The sequence below is a fragment of the Pseudorasbora parva genome, chromosome 20 (assembly GCF_024679245.1).
Source record: "Pseudorasbora parva isolate DD20220531a chromosome 20, ASM2467924v1, whole genome shotgun sequence".
Lineage (NCBI taxonomy): Eukaryota > Metazoa > Chordata > Actinopteri > Cypriniformes > Gobionidae > Pseudorasbora > Pseudorasbora parva.
Window position 1 is genome coordinate 7,558,853 of NC_090191.1, and position 14,217 is coordinate 7,573,069.

Sequence of the window (14,217 nt, forward strand, 5' to 3'; positions counted from 1 at the left end):
TTGCACACTGAGGTGGCAAGATCATGGAAGAGACCGGCATCGTATCGTGTTTTCAGCCCGCAGACTTCGGTCTACAGTAATATCGCCGGGCTGAAACAGTACGGTTATGGGGCGATGCTGAAGGTTGAAGAGACGCTCGCGAGCCATCTCTCGCCTTCCTCGGCGTCGTCCCTTAAGGCCCCGACTTTGCCCACCAGACCTCTTAAAACAACGTCGGCGCTGGTGGGCAAAGTGTACTCGGCAGCGGGTCAGGTGGCTGCATGCCTGCACACGATGGCTATCGTGCAGGCATATCAGGCTGACCTGCTGAGGGATTTGTTTTTGGCCTTGTTTGTTCCGTTGCTTCTATTACTCTCCCCTTTTTTGTAAGTCGCTTTGGATAAAAGCGTCTGCTTAATGATTAAATGTAAATGTAAATGTAAATTTGGAAAGTAGTGATGTCGTGGGGGGTGATATAGTAGCTGAGTTACGTACATCCGCTGATTTAGCTCTCCGGGCCACCAAGGAGACGGCCAGATGTGTTGGCCGCTCTATGGCAGCCTTGGTGGCCACGGAGAGGCATCTCTGGCTGAACCCCACTGACATCAAGGAGAGGGAGAAAGCCTTCCTGCTTGATGCGCCGCTTTCTCCTGGAGGCCTCTTCGGTGACACAGTTCACACTGTCACCGAGAGGTTCCAGGAGTCGAAGAAGCAAGCTGCGGCGCTCAAGCAGTTCCTCCCTCTCCGTGTCCAGGTCCCTGGGGCTGCTGCTGACATCAAGCAGCCCAAACCGAGTACGAGCGCCTCGCACAGGGCAAAACAAAAGCAGAGCGTCGCTACCCGAACTCCCCCTCAGCGTGGGGACGAGGGGCGGCGCTCACAGACGAGGCCTTCGAGGGGCAGGGCTGATCTGAGGACAGTCCTGATCGCCAAGAAGGCCTCGTCTAAGCGTTCCTGACGCCAGAATCGTCAGGACGCTGAGGGTGGTTCCCCCCGTAGGGAAACGGTGTTTACCCCTGCCAATGGTACCCGTTTCCCTGCGGCACCCTCTGGGGGCCGCGCTGCCAACCCCGCCGCAATGCCGGGGCGCAGTCGGTCTCCGCGGGCCACCCGAGGGTGGTCCGCGCCCCTCTCGGGGGGCCCCCGAGCAGTCAAGTCAGTCGTTCCCTGCCGGTCCGCCGCTTCAGGGCACTGTGCTTGTTGCTCAAAATACACCAGAGGCCAGCCTCGAGAGGCTGGTTCCCTTAGTAGATTTTCTAGACGAGTGGAAACGTCTATCGAACATATCTCGTTGGGTCCTGCAGATTATCGAAAGGGGGTACGCCATTCAATTCAAAAGGCGGCCACCTCCTTTCAGCGGTGTCCTACCTACAGAGGTGGGCCCGGAGCAGGCTCTGGTAATGGCACAAGAAGTAGAGACACTCCTGCAAAAGGGGGCTATAGAAAGGGTTCCTCCTCCCGGCAGGGAGTCTGGGTTTTACAGCCGTTACTTCATCGTGCCGAAGAAGGATGGGGGCTTACGCCCGATATAAGATCTGCGTCTATTAAATCGCTCAGTGGCCAAGCTCAAGTTCAAGCAGATCAAATCAGAGGATTGGTTTGTCACCATAGACCTCAAAGATGCGTATTTTCATGTCTCCATCCTTCCACATCACAGGAAGTTCCTGAGGTTTGCCTTCGGGGGAGAGGCATACCAATATCGAGTACTTCCTTTCGGTCTAGCTCTGTCACCCCGCACATTCACCAAGTGTGTGGATGCAGCTCTGGCGCCGTTGCGTCTGCAGGGCATCCGCATATTGAATTATATCGACGACTGGCTGATTCTAGCGAATACAGAACAGATGGCGGTTCAGCATCGAGATGCTGTTCTCGCGCACATGTCGAAGCTGGGGTTGAGGCTGAACACCAAGAAGAGTGTGCTTTCTCCGGCTCAGAGGACCACTTTTCTAGGTGTGAACTGGGATTCGGTAATCATGCGGGCGCAATTATCGCCAACACGCATAGCATCGATCCTGGCAGTAGTCAAAGAACAGAAGCTAGGCCGGGCCGTCACTGTGAAACAGTTCCAGAAACTGTTAGGTCTCATGGCAGCAGCGTCCAACGTGATACCTCTTGGCCTACTGTACATGAGGCCACTGCAGTGGTGGCTCAAAACAAAGGGATTCTCCCCGAGGGGAAATCCACTCCGCACGATCAAAGTCACGCGGCGATGCCTAAGTGCTCTGGTCATGTGGAAAAACCCGGGGTTTCTATCTCAGGGTCCCGTGTTAGGGGCTCATGTTCGTCGCGTAACGCTAACGACAGATGCCTCTCTCACGGGCTGGGGGGCGACCATGAGTGGTCGCTCATCCCAGGGTCTATGGCAGGAACATCAGCGGCACTGGCACATAAATCGGCTAGAGATGCTCGCAGTGTTTCTGGCATTGAAACAGTTCCTGCCCGACCTCAGGGGCCACCATGTGTTAGTCAGGACAGACAACACATCGGTGGTCGCCTATATAAATCATCAGGGGGGACTGAGGTCCCGTCCGTTGGACAAATTGGCACATCGGATCCTCCTGTGGGCCCAAGGGAAATTGCTGTCAATCAGGGCAGTATATATCCCGAGGGTCCTGAATCAGGAAGCAGACAGCCTGTCGAGGCAGGGGCCCGAGGCCTGGGGAATGAGGTGGTGGAGCTCCTATGGAAGGTATATGGGAAGGCAGAAATAGCAGTTTTAAGAGGTGTGTTCATCCCTGCCCACGCTACATCACGGGTGGGGATACACACTCTCTTTGTGTTGCCTGCTTGGGAGCGCAGCATGCCCAGGCAGCCCCCTCGAAGTTTTCTCTGTCAGCGCAGCATGCCCGCAGTGGTTTTCTCTGTCCCATCCAGCCCCGCTGGGGTTGGATGCCATGGTACAGGAGTGGCCGAGGCTACCCCTGTACGCCTTCCCCCCGATTGTCTTGCTTCCAGGAGTTCTGGAGAGGGTATGCCGGGATGGGGCCCAAGTACTTCTGGTGGCTCCGTACTGGCCGACCAGAATATGGTTTTCGGACCTGATATCTCTCCTGGAAGGCTCTCCGATGGAGATTCCGACCAGGAGGGATCTACTCTCTCAGGCGGGTGGGAGATTCCTGCACCCACGCCCAGAGTTGTGGAAACTGTGGGCCTGGCCTCTGAGGGGGCCAGGCTCATAGAGGAGGGTCTCTCAGCCGAGGTTGTTGAGACCATCCTTCACTCCAGAGCTCCGTACACGAGGAAGATGTACGCTTTGAAATGGAAACTTTTCTCAGCATGGTGCAGAGAACGCCAGTGGGACCCAGTTAACTGCCTGGTTGGTACAGTGCTGGAGTTTCTGCAGGCAAGGTTCTCGGCAGGGTTGACCCCCTCCACAATAAAGGTGTACGTGGCAGCCTTGGGTGCCTTCCACGTCCCTTTGGGTGGAGTGTCTTTGGGAAGACACCCTTTGATTACACGTTTCCTCCGTGGTACTTTAAGGTTGAGGCCGGTTATGCACTCGAGGGTCCCAGCATGGGACTTGGCCATTGTCTTGCGGGGCTTGTCTGAGCCTCCGTTTGAACCCTTGGAGGAGGTTTCGGACAAGTTCCTCACCCTTAAAACTATCTTTCTTTTGGCCATCTCATCTCTCAAAAGAATAGGAGATATTCAGTCCCTGTCAGTAGGGCCCTCATGCCAAGAGTTTGCGCCGGGGATGGTAAAAGCTTTTCTACATCCCAGGCCGGGTTACGTCCCCAAGGTTCCTACGCGCCCACGGGGCCCCATTACTCTCCAAGCCTTTTGTCCTCCTCCTTTCACGACGTCAGACCAGGAAAGATTAAATCTGCTGTGCCCTGTTAGGGCGTTAGATACATATGTCCACAGAGCTGCCTTGTGGAGAAAGACCGATCAATTGTTCATCTGTTTCGGAGCCCCTAAGAAGGGGGCTCCGGTATCTAAGCAGAGAATGAGCAAGTGGGTGGTCGAGGCCATCTCACTTGCTTATGAGGCGGCCGGGCAGCCGTCTCCACTGGCTGTCCGGGCGCATTCTACCAGGGGTATGGCTGCTTCTAAAGCACTTTTGTCGGGGGCTTCCCTCCATGATATTTGCAATGCGGCAGGCTGGTCGTCGCCGCTCACCTTCGTCAGGTTCTATGAACTAGATCTGGCATCTACTGTTGGGGCGCAGGTACTCTCGTAGTCGTGTGCGCTTCGGCTTCATACATATGAGACACTTGGTCCTATGGCGATGTGGGTATAAGTGTTCTCACAGCGTTTCGACGCAGCTCGAGTTCCCCGAAAGGGAACGTCTCTGTTACGTATGTAACCCTAGTTCCCTGAGGGAACGAGACGCTGCGTCGCTTTGCCATACTCCCGGCATGTCCGTGATCACTTACTTCAGGCTTTATCAGAAGCTAGTTCCTGTTTGTTTTCGCGGACGCTTTATAGCTTCCGGTCGATGACGTCATCACGCCGACGATCGATCGATTTTCCGATGGAATGGTACTACAGGCGCTTCACGACGCATTAACGCAGAGGCGTTCTCACAGCGTTTCGATGCAGCGTCTCGTTCCCTCAGGGAACTAGGGTTACATACGTAACCGAGACGTTTTCCTGTTTCATTCTGTCCATTTCCATCTGACACAGGTATGTGTGACTCGTGTGTATGCATTTTGTAAGATTAGTTTTGTTTGTGAGTTAGTTAAAATTTGTGCACAATAATACATTTCTAATGTATTAATGAGTATCATAATGAGTTATCAATCACTATAAACATTTCTCCTTTGAGCCAATTACATACAGAATGCTGCCTCCATTGAAAGTGTGAGTAATGTGTGAGAAAAAAAAACCTTTAAGAAAATGTCAGTGACATTACTACATTACCTACACTACTATATATAATGTTGAATATAATGTATAATGATGCAATTGGGAATAAAACAATACAATAATAATAATAATAATAATAAAGAAGTAAAAAAATGTTTTTTAAATATGGTCTTTTAATATTAATATATATATATATTGTATCGTGAGTTTAGTGTCATGATATATATTGGATTGTGACATGAGTGTATTGTTACACCCCTAGCATTCGCACAAAATGTGTAAGCATGATATGTGAAGCTGAAGGTGTCGTTCTTTATCAGTGCTGTCACACGGCATGCTTGAGCATCTCAGGTGAGAGTGTGTCTGTAGAGAACACGATGTTTGATGAGAGTAGCGAAAGGAAAGGTTGTACATAAGTACATGAGACCTTTTGATATAATACATACAATATTACTTCTATACAGAGACATTTAATAACTATATTTTATCAAACCCGATTCCAAAAAAGCTGGGACACTGTACAAATTGTAAATAAAAAAGGAATGCAATAATTTACAAATCACAAATTGTATTCACAACAGAATATAGATAACATATCATATGTTTAAATTTCTCAGCTTGAGCGTCTCCTTAGTCCCCAGACATTTGCAGACTGCCACACAGTGGTAAACATGGCCATATCTCAACTTTTTTTTAGATGTTTTGATGCCATGAAATTTAAAATCAACATATTTTCCCCTTAAAATTATAAATTATCTCAGTTTAAACATTTGATATGTCATCTATGTTGTATTCTGAATAACATATTGAAAATTGAAACTTACACATCATTGCATTATATTTTTATTCACAATTTGTTCATTGTCCCAACTTTTTTTGAATTTTTTTTTGGAATCAGGTTTGTTCTTAACAGTGGAGCTAAAGCTTTTTCTTCATGTCAAACAGCGGTGAGTCAGTGAAGGACGATGGCATCTGTTGATCAGCATCGTGACCTACTAGATGAGCTGAAAGACGATAAGAAAGGTAATGAAGGAAAGAATATCAGTAATGTTAAAGTTGTCATTTAGGAAATGTGATTAATCTCTGACTCTGTTTCAGTCGAGATGTGCAGCAGCGCTCACACTGGAGTCTTTGTTGATCTGAATGCTCAGACGGGGGCAACTGTAAATGCTCCTGTACTCGCTGGAAACACCATCACATCAGTAATCTTCAACTACAACACTGCAGGAAACGGTACTGTCACTATAGCTGTGCTTCTGTAGTGTAATGAAATGATGTAATAATACTTTGTTACATTACTTGAGTATGTTTTAGGCATAAATCTTTATTCTGATTTCAAAATGCATGCTTTGACATTTGTAATACATATGCTGACATGTCTCGTCCGCCTGCTAAGCTGATGTTCACTACTATAATAAATATGAACATAACTTTTTAATCAGCAGGGGAAATTCCTGACATTAAACAAATAACAATTTACATGTTTAGGACCTTTGTGTTGTAAGAATGTACAGATATAAAAAGATATAAACTTCAGATATAAAAACGGTGTCTCCTTAGGTAGTGCTTTCTCAGTAGAAGCTGTATTTTACTTGAGTTTTTATATTTCTTTCAACTTTCATGAGATAACAAGAAGGGCGGGGTCTAGACAGAAGACAAGAGCAAATAGCCCAGATACAACCCAAACCAAAGGAGTGGTTACCAGACGCTCCTTAAGGACACAAACAAGGGTGGGCCGTGAGGGATAGACCAGGGTGGGACAGACCAGGGAAAAATAGGAGGGACAGACCAGGGTGGGACAGACCAGGGAAAAATGGAAGGGAAGAACAGAAGGGAAAAGACAGACCTGGTAGAGACAAATTTCATTAGGCCAAGGCGGCCCTACAGAGTTTGATAAGCAGAATCCTCTCCAGACTTGGTGCCATCTCTGGACTCTGGTGCGTGACTGATTATAGCAGAGCAAGATATCTGGGAGGCTCGGGCAGAGTAAGGCACCTGGGCAGCGTGGACAGAACAAGGCGCCTATGTGGCACCGGCAGAACCAGTCGCCTGGGCGGCGCAGGCAGGGCAAGGTGCCTGGGTGATGCGGGCAGGGCTAGATGCCTGGGCAGAACGTCTGGGATGGCATCAACCTCCGGGATGGTCTCTGGGCTTGGGACCACCGGACTTGGGACCACTGGATTGGAGACCACTGGATTCGGGACCACCGGAACTTTCACAGAGGGATCCTTCCTTCTCTTCATCCGTTTCGGGACCACCGGACTCAGGACCAACGGAGTCGGGACCACCGGAACAGTCACAGAGGTGTGCCTTCCTTCTCCTCCTCTGTTTTGAGACCACTGGACTGGGATCACCGAAACAGGGACCACCAGACTCACGGAAACAGAGGAGCCCTCTGCTCTCCTCCTTCGGGTGCACTGATCAAAGGTTTAACCATAGCTGCATTCTGAGGAGATGGCAGCTTCATTGACAACCCTCCCCGCCTTCCGAATGACCAAGTGTCAAACAAAACAAATGTCCCAAAATCCAGGTGATCTATTCCTCTCATGTACCATTCATTGATGGGCTCATCAAGGGGATAATTGAAAAGGTCCTTAAGAGCTCCATCGTTGAGCCCCAGCCCCTCAGCTGCACAGCTAAAGTCCAGGGCAAACTGCTTAGGATCCTCCAAAGTACCCTTATATAGGGTCTATGATTCGATTTCAGTTTTATCGTCACTATAACATATTTTGATTATATAACTGTTATATGTAAGTGTTCTAAAATAGAAGCAAATAACATGTGAAATTATACATATAATATACATATACTGTGTCTAGATTCAATGCTCCCTCTCAGTCTATGGTCTGCGTCTGGACGGCTGTGGGAATAATCGCCATATGAAAGAGTCCCAAATCTTCAGTCTTTATTAAGAAGTTAACAAAATGTATACTTCTCTTAAAAAGTGACACGCTCATCCCTGATGCTGCCTTTCAGCGGGCGCTCAAATATAAAACCATAGAAGGAAAAATTTCACTGTTGGAAAAAACAAATATGGAATATAACCTTGAAATAAGAGGAAACATATAAGGAGTTTATTTTATTTAACCTAAGTTATGGAAAAATACAAAAGAAGCTATGTGACATTTAGTCACCCATACATATTATCTATGGTGATTGAACATAATGAAGTGAGTTGTGACTTGTATTACACTAAAGAGAATTAAAGGGAGGGCTATATGAGGCAACTAAATCTCAGTTTGTTTTATGGTCAAGTGGTTCATAGGAGACATCCTTTTGTCAGGGTTCTGTCACTTCTGTGTAGCGTATTCATGGGTTTGTGACAGAGCTTTGACAATCCTGGTTTGGTCTTGTTTTTGTATGAGCACGTGGCTGGTATTTATCTTTGCTGGCCAAACATTCCTTGTGCCATCCCAGCCAACATTGCCATGTGGGCCCCATGTGGGTTTTTGATGGGCTGTCACTTGGCCCCTGCATGGGCAACCCAAGTGGGGCCCGTATAATTTTGTCCATCGGCTCCACATGGGCCCCATGTGTGTTAGCCCACGCTCTAAGTGGGGCCCATTTGTGTGTTCATTATAGGGGCCAACATGGGTCCCATATGGGTTCTAATAAATGGGGCCAATGTGGGCCACATACAGATCACTTATGGGGCCTAAATGGGTTGATGACGGTCTCTTGATGGGCTCATACGGGGCCCATATGGGTAACCCAGGTAGCACCCATTTGGGGCCTTCATGGGTCTGCCCATATGGGTTGATGACGGGATCCAGATGGGTGTTATTTAGGGCTCTTATGGGCCACAATGGGAATATAGATGGGCTACCATATTTTCTGTTTGGGTTATCTTATAGTAAACCCCTAAATACAAATATTACACGTAATCCACTAACTACACTAAATGTTAAAAGTATTCAATGAACAGAAACCAGTAGTTCATGCTTTAGTTTATTATGAAAGGTTTATTTGGAATAATTTGAAAATGACAACATTTACAACTTTATAATACAAAAGTACAGTCTAAAATAATGTATTTCACAAACAAATAAAAGAAAAACAGTGCAGCTCCTCGCTCCTCTGTCAGTCATCGCTCTCCAAACAGCCCTTTGAAAAGACGAAACAAATGAATCAACCATTGTGCCACCTTTTGGTACCCCACGTCAGACAAAAACAGATGGCGAAGAAACGACACACGCTAACTGCAAAATAATTCAGAATTAAGGTGAAGAATTAAGTGTGAAGCCATCAGAAACCCTTTAGTCTCCAGCAGCACAATTTTCCAGAACTGCAACCTACCTGGAGTCTCCAGAAGTGAAGGTGTCAGGATCTCAGAGACTTCAGTTAGCTAAAGAATCCTAAAAAAAATTACCCCCACTTAATAAGAATCACAAGCAGATGTGTTGTAAAATACATGATTATGGTTATGGTTATGGTTACAAACCTGTCTTGGAGTATCACCAGCCCTGCAAATGTTGTATGTCTCCCTATACCTGACACACCCATTTCAGGTTTTTCAGTCTAATGAGCTCATGAGTTGAATCAGGTGTGATAGATGTGGGAGACCATAAATAATTAATTATAAAGTGAAGATCGTGGTGTAACCTACTAAAGCCTAGTTCACACTGCCCGATTTTTGCCCCGATTTTGAGTCGCAGACAGGTTTTGTGAAATCGCCGACAAATGCCCGAGATCACAGGCAAATCGGTGCTCGTGCACGCGAGTGACAATCACGCAGTATGAATGATCAAAGACGCGATCAGAGAGAATCGCCGACGAGTCGCAGACGCCGGTGAGATATTTGGCATGCTAAATATCTGGACCTGTCGGCGATTCAATCTCCTGCTGTGTGAACAGCGTTCTGACTGAAAATTACACCGACAGCCAATGAGAGAGTGAGATACAGGGCAGCAGGAGGTTCAGGGAGGAGTTATAAAGCAGAATTTCAGTATTTTAATAGATATATTTACAATTCTATCAAACAGAAACAAAGGCCAAACATTTGCACATCCAGCCACAGCAGCAGCACATTATAATAATAATAATAAACTTTATTTTATATAGCGCCTTTAAATGTTACATCTCAAAGCACTTTACATAGAAATACACATAACATTACAGGCATTAAAAAATAAAAAATAAAAAGACAGCAACAAAGTAGACAAATGAATCACATAAAAGCTATCCTAAAATAATATGTTTTGAGTGATGATTTAAAAACACTAAGGGATTCTGCATTCCTAATCTCAGAGGGCAGGGAATTCCACAACTTAGGAGCCAAAGTAGAAAAAGCCCGATCACCCATAGTTTTCAACCGTACTGTTTGGACAGTTAAAAGACCAGCTTCAGAGGAGCGTAAAGCACGTGTTGGTGTATAGAGAGTTAAAAGCTCACACAAATAATTAGGGGCCAAATTATTCAAGGCCTTATACGTGAGCATTAAAATTTTAAAATCAATACGAAAACTAACAGGAAGCCAGTGCAATTTTTGCAGGATTGGAGTAATGTGCTCCCTTGCATTGGTCTTAGTTAGAATTCTAGCAGCTGAATTTTGTACCAACTGTAATTTATTCAGTGTAGCTTTAGAAACTCCAGCCAGCAATGCGTTACAATAATCAATGCGTGAAAAAACAAAAGTGTTGATTAACTTTTCTGCCACAGAGAAGGTCAACATGGGACGTAATTTTGCAATGTTTTTTAGATGAAAAAATTATGTTTTGACTGTGTTACGAACCTGATGGTCAAATGTTAAGTTGGCATCAAATATCAGCCCCAGATTTTTCAGTTTAGTTTGAAATTGTAAAGCAGAGCCATCCACACTTAAGGTTATGGACTCTGCTTTACGCAACTGATGAGGTGAACCAATTAACATTACTTCAGTTTTGTCACTGTTTAGACAGAGAAAATTTTCAGACATCCATTGTCTAATCTCAGTAAAACATTGAGAAAGAAAAGACACAGGCATATTGACATCAGGTTTTGAATGTATATAAATCTGAGTGTCATCGGCATAAAAGTGAAAGTTAAGACCAAGAGTTCGTAAAAGTTGGCCAAGTGGAAAGATATAAATATTAAAAAGTAAAGGGCCCAAAACTGATCCCTGGGGAACACCAGAGTGCACTACACCGACCTCAGACCTGCAATCACCCATCACAACAAACTGCCTGCGATCAGAAAGATAGGACCTAAACCACTGTAATGCAGTTTCAGAAACTCCAAAGACGGTCTGTAGACGGGTGATTAAAATGGAATGATCTATAGTGTCAAAAGCGGCACTAAGATCAAGAAGAATCAGTAAAGACAGACGACCAGAATCAGAAGCCATTAACAAGTCATTAGTGACCTTAACTAACGCTGTTTCAGTACTGTGGAGTTTGCGGAATCCAGACTGTAGTGGCTCAAAAAGGTCATTGGAGGAAAGATGAGAAAGCAGTTGAGAAGCCACAGTTTGTTCTAAAATTTTGGCGAGGAATGGAAGATTTACACAATTATTTATTTACCTCAAACTGTCTTTGCAGAACAAAATCCTGGCTCTCTCTGTCTCTCCAACAATTTCTTCCGCCATAATCTTTTTTACTTTTTAACAATTCCAAGTCTCGTGCGAGAACTCTGGTCTGACGCACGTGTGCTCTCGCGTTGTTTACGTGTCACATCGCACGTGTGTTTGGGAAACGTAGTTTGCACACCGGAGAGCGAGAGAGTTGTCGGCGATTCTTCCTCTTGTTCAGTCATGCAGTGTGAACTCCTCTGTCGTCAAACCATCGTGCAGTGTGAACACAGCAGTGACTGAATGATACCCCAGATAGTCATGCAGTGTGAATAGAGCAGTGACCCGACGAGTTTGAAAATCGTGCAGTCTGAACTAGGCTTAAGAATGAGTATTACCAAATCCTTCTGAAGGCACTACAAATTATTTGTAACAGTATTCTAAAGTGTTACTATATTTGGTATCTTTTGTGCATTTGTTATTTAAATTAGCACTAAATAAAAAGGGGAAAAAGCACAGGCAGCTGAGTGAGGAGATGGATAAAGCTCCTCAGATCTCATTTCTCAGTGGAAACTAGTTTTTCTGTGACAAAATAAACATTTATTAAAGATCTATTTAAAATGAAACATTTGAGAATGGAAATATTTCCCTCAATGTGCACACTTTTTGAATAAAAGCTAAAATGGCCCCTGTATGGCGCTTTTCTGTGATCACAATACACTTTTTTATTGCCTTTTTTCTCTGTATCCACAGGCTCTTGATGCCTGTTACCACTAAATGGCATGATCTTTGGTCAAATTGCAATTGTGCTGGCCTTTTTAGATTTTGATTAGATTGACGTCACATTGTGTCAAAATAACAATACAAATTATTTCAAGGGTGATATTTGTGTGCTATCTATCCAATCAACCTTTGGAACTGACTGTGTTTGCACTAGTCTTGACTGTGAATGAATTAGACCACTGAGTTGCCCATTTTCAACCCATGTACTCTTTTCCCATTAGTGAACCATCTAGGTCCCACATAGGGAGCCCAGCTGGGTTTGTGGGAAGAACTACATTTATTAATATACAAAAAATCTCAAAGTGCTACAGACTTAAAACAATCAACAAAAAAATTTAAAAAATAAAATGGAAAAATTAAGAAGTTATGTATAAACTTATGAAATACTTAAATTGCAATAAATGTAATCAGTTGTTAGGTTTAGGCTGTGACCCATGATTGTACAAAAACAAAACCAACTGCAAACAATAAAACATTACAATTCTAAATATAGCCCAAATGTGGCTATAACTTTAACAACTTTATCCAAGATGGGGCCCACATTCAGCCCATCAAACTGCCCACCCTGAGCCCATGCCCAGATGACGCCCATGTAGCCCAGCTAAACCCCATGTGGGGCCCACATGGACATGTTGGCTGGGATGTGCTCTTGTGTCTATTGTCTTGACCCCTCCCCTCATTACCTGAATATTGATTAATTTGCCCCTCCTGTAATTTGCCCCTAATTTGCCCCCCTGATCACAAGCCTTGTTTGTACCCTTTTTATTCTCATTTTGTTTCCAGTCCTGTGCTGGATCATTGTCTCCTGTTTCTCTGCCCTGCTTCATGTTCCTGACCCTGGTGTTTTGTCTTAGTTTAGTTTAGTTTGGTTTGTTTTGGTTTAATTTAATTTACTCAATCTTTATATCCTCCTGCATTTGATTCCTCACTCCTTTGTATTGGACCCAACCGCGATAGCTTTAGCTTCAGTATTTTCTTTTGTGTATCTGTATATTTGTCTAATTTTTATCTCTCTCCTCACAGAGCCACAAACAATCCCAGAGACAGCAGAGAAACTCACAGAAGAGCAAGGTACAGTCTTAACAGTGTCGACCAACACCAATAGACATGAGCGCAATGTTTTGTTCTGATAAGCATCTGTTATTGTTGGTCTGTTTATTTTCACCCAACGTTATCTTCATTCACCATTTGTCATGAGCAGGAACATGATCTGGTGATTACTCAGTGTCAGTCTGAACTAGTCTGTTTAAAATGTTACAGAAGTGATTTAAACAGGTTGTAATTTAGCTGTTTGTATTTTGAATTTGGGAATAAGTCCAGGGACTTAATGTACAGAAATCTGTGTGTTTCATCCTAAATTTTTGTGTACGTCTACATACTCCAGGCAATTACCGGATGTGACTGGCAATGACCAAGGGAGCCAGGCAGAAAAACTTTGGGAACCACTGCCTTAGACACAAGCACTCTAGACGAATAGATTCCTTCGAACACATGTCTCTGTACTGAGTTTAAATTTCAGGCATTACAAAAATGTATATGAATGCCTGGATAGAAAAAAAAAACTCTGATTTTAATACCCTTCCATGAGTGTAATATATTTGTCACAGGGTTATGGGGTGTTGGCTTCTTGTTTTTAGGTTTTCACGTTCACAGTCATGTTTTGTCATGCACTTCCTGGTTTGTGATCCTGCCATGTGCTCCCTTGTCTTGTGTTCTGTTGTGTCATTGGTTTATTGGTTTATCATTGTTCACAGGTGTCTCTTGTCTAGTCATTAGTCTGTGTATTTAAGCCCTCATGTTTGCTATGTGTCTTTGTCTCTTATTGTATTTGCAACCTGCTGTTGGTGAGTTTATGTTAAGTCCATTTCAAGTCTTTTGTTTGTTTTTTGCCAAGCCAAGTCTGTTTCACTGTTTTTTGAATTTGTTAATAAAACTGCATTTGGGTTCATCAACCTCGCTTGCAGTGGAAATCCGTTACAGAATAACAGACAGTTCAATATAGACCCAGAGGTTTGTCTCCTGCGTCTCTGCCAAGGCCATCGATCCATTGAGGACTTTGTATAGGAGTTTTGTGATCTCTGATACTTGGTGGAGTTTAATGATGCTGCCTTAAAAGGCATGTTTCTTAATGGACTGAATTAATCTTTAAGTTATCTGATGCC

General features: G+C 44.6%; 1 protein-coding gene across 2 annotated transcripts in view; it reads left to right on the forward strand.

Annotated features, from left to right (window-relative positions):
• Positions 1-14,217, forward strand: part of LOC137049209 (NACHT, LRR and PYD domains-containing protein 12-like) — a 79,231-nt gene that overhangs the window by 13,926 nt on the left and 51,088 nt on the right. For both annotated transcript variants that reach the window (XM_067427671.1, XM_067427670.1), the window contains exons 2-4: positions 5,734-5,811; positions 5,887-6,021; positions 13,079-13,126. In XM_067427671.1, coding sequence (XP_067283772.1) covers positions 5,754-5,811; positions 5,887-6,021; positions 13,079-13,126 — 241 coding nt within the window. In that variant the 5' untranslated portion in view covers positions 5,734-5,753. The remainder of the gene's footprint in view (positions 1-5,733; positions 5,812-5,886; positions 6,022-13,078; positions 13,127-14,217) is intronic.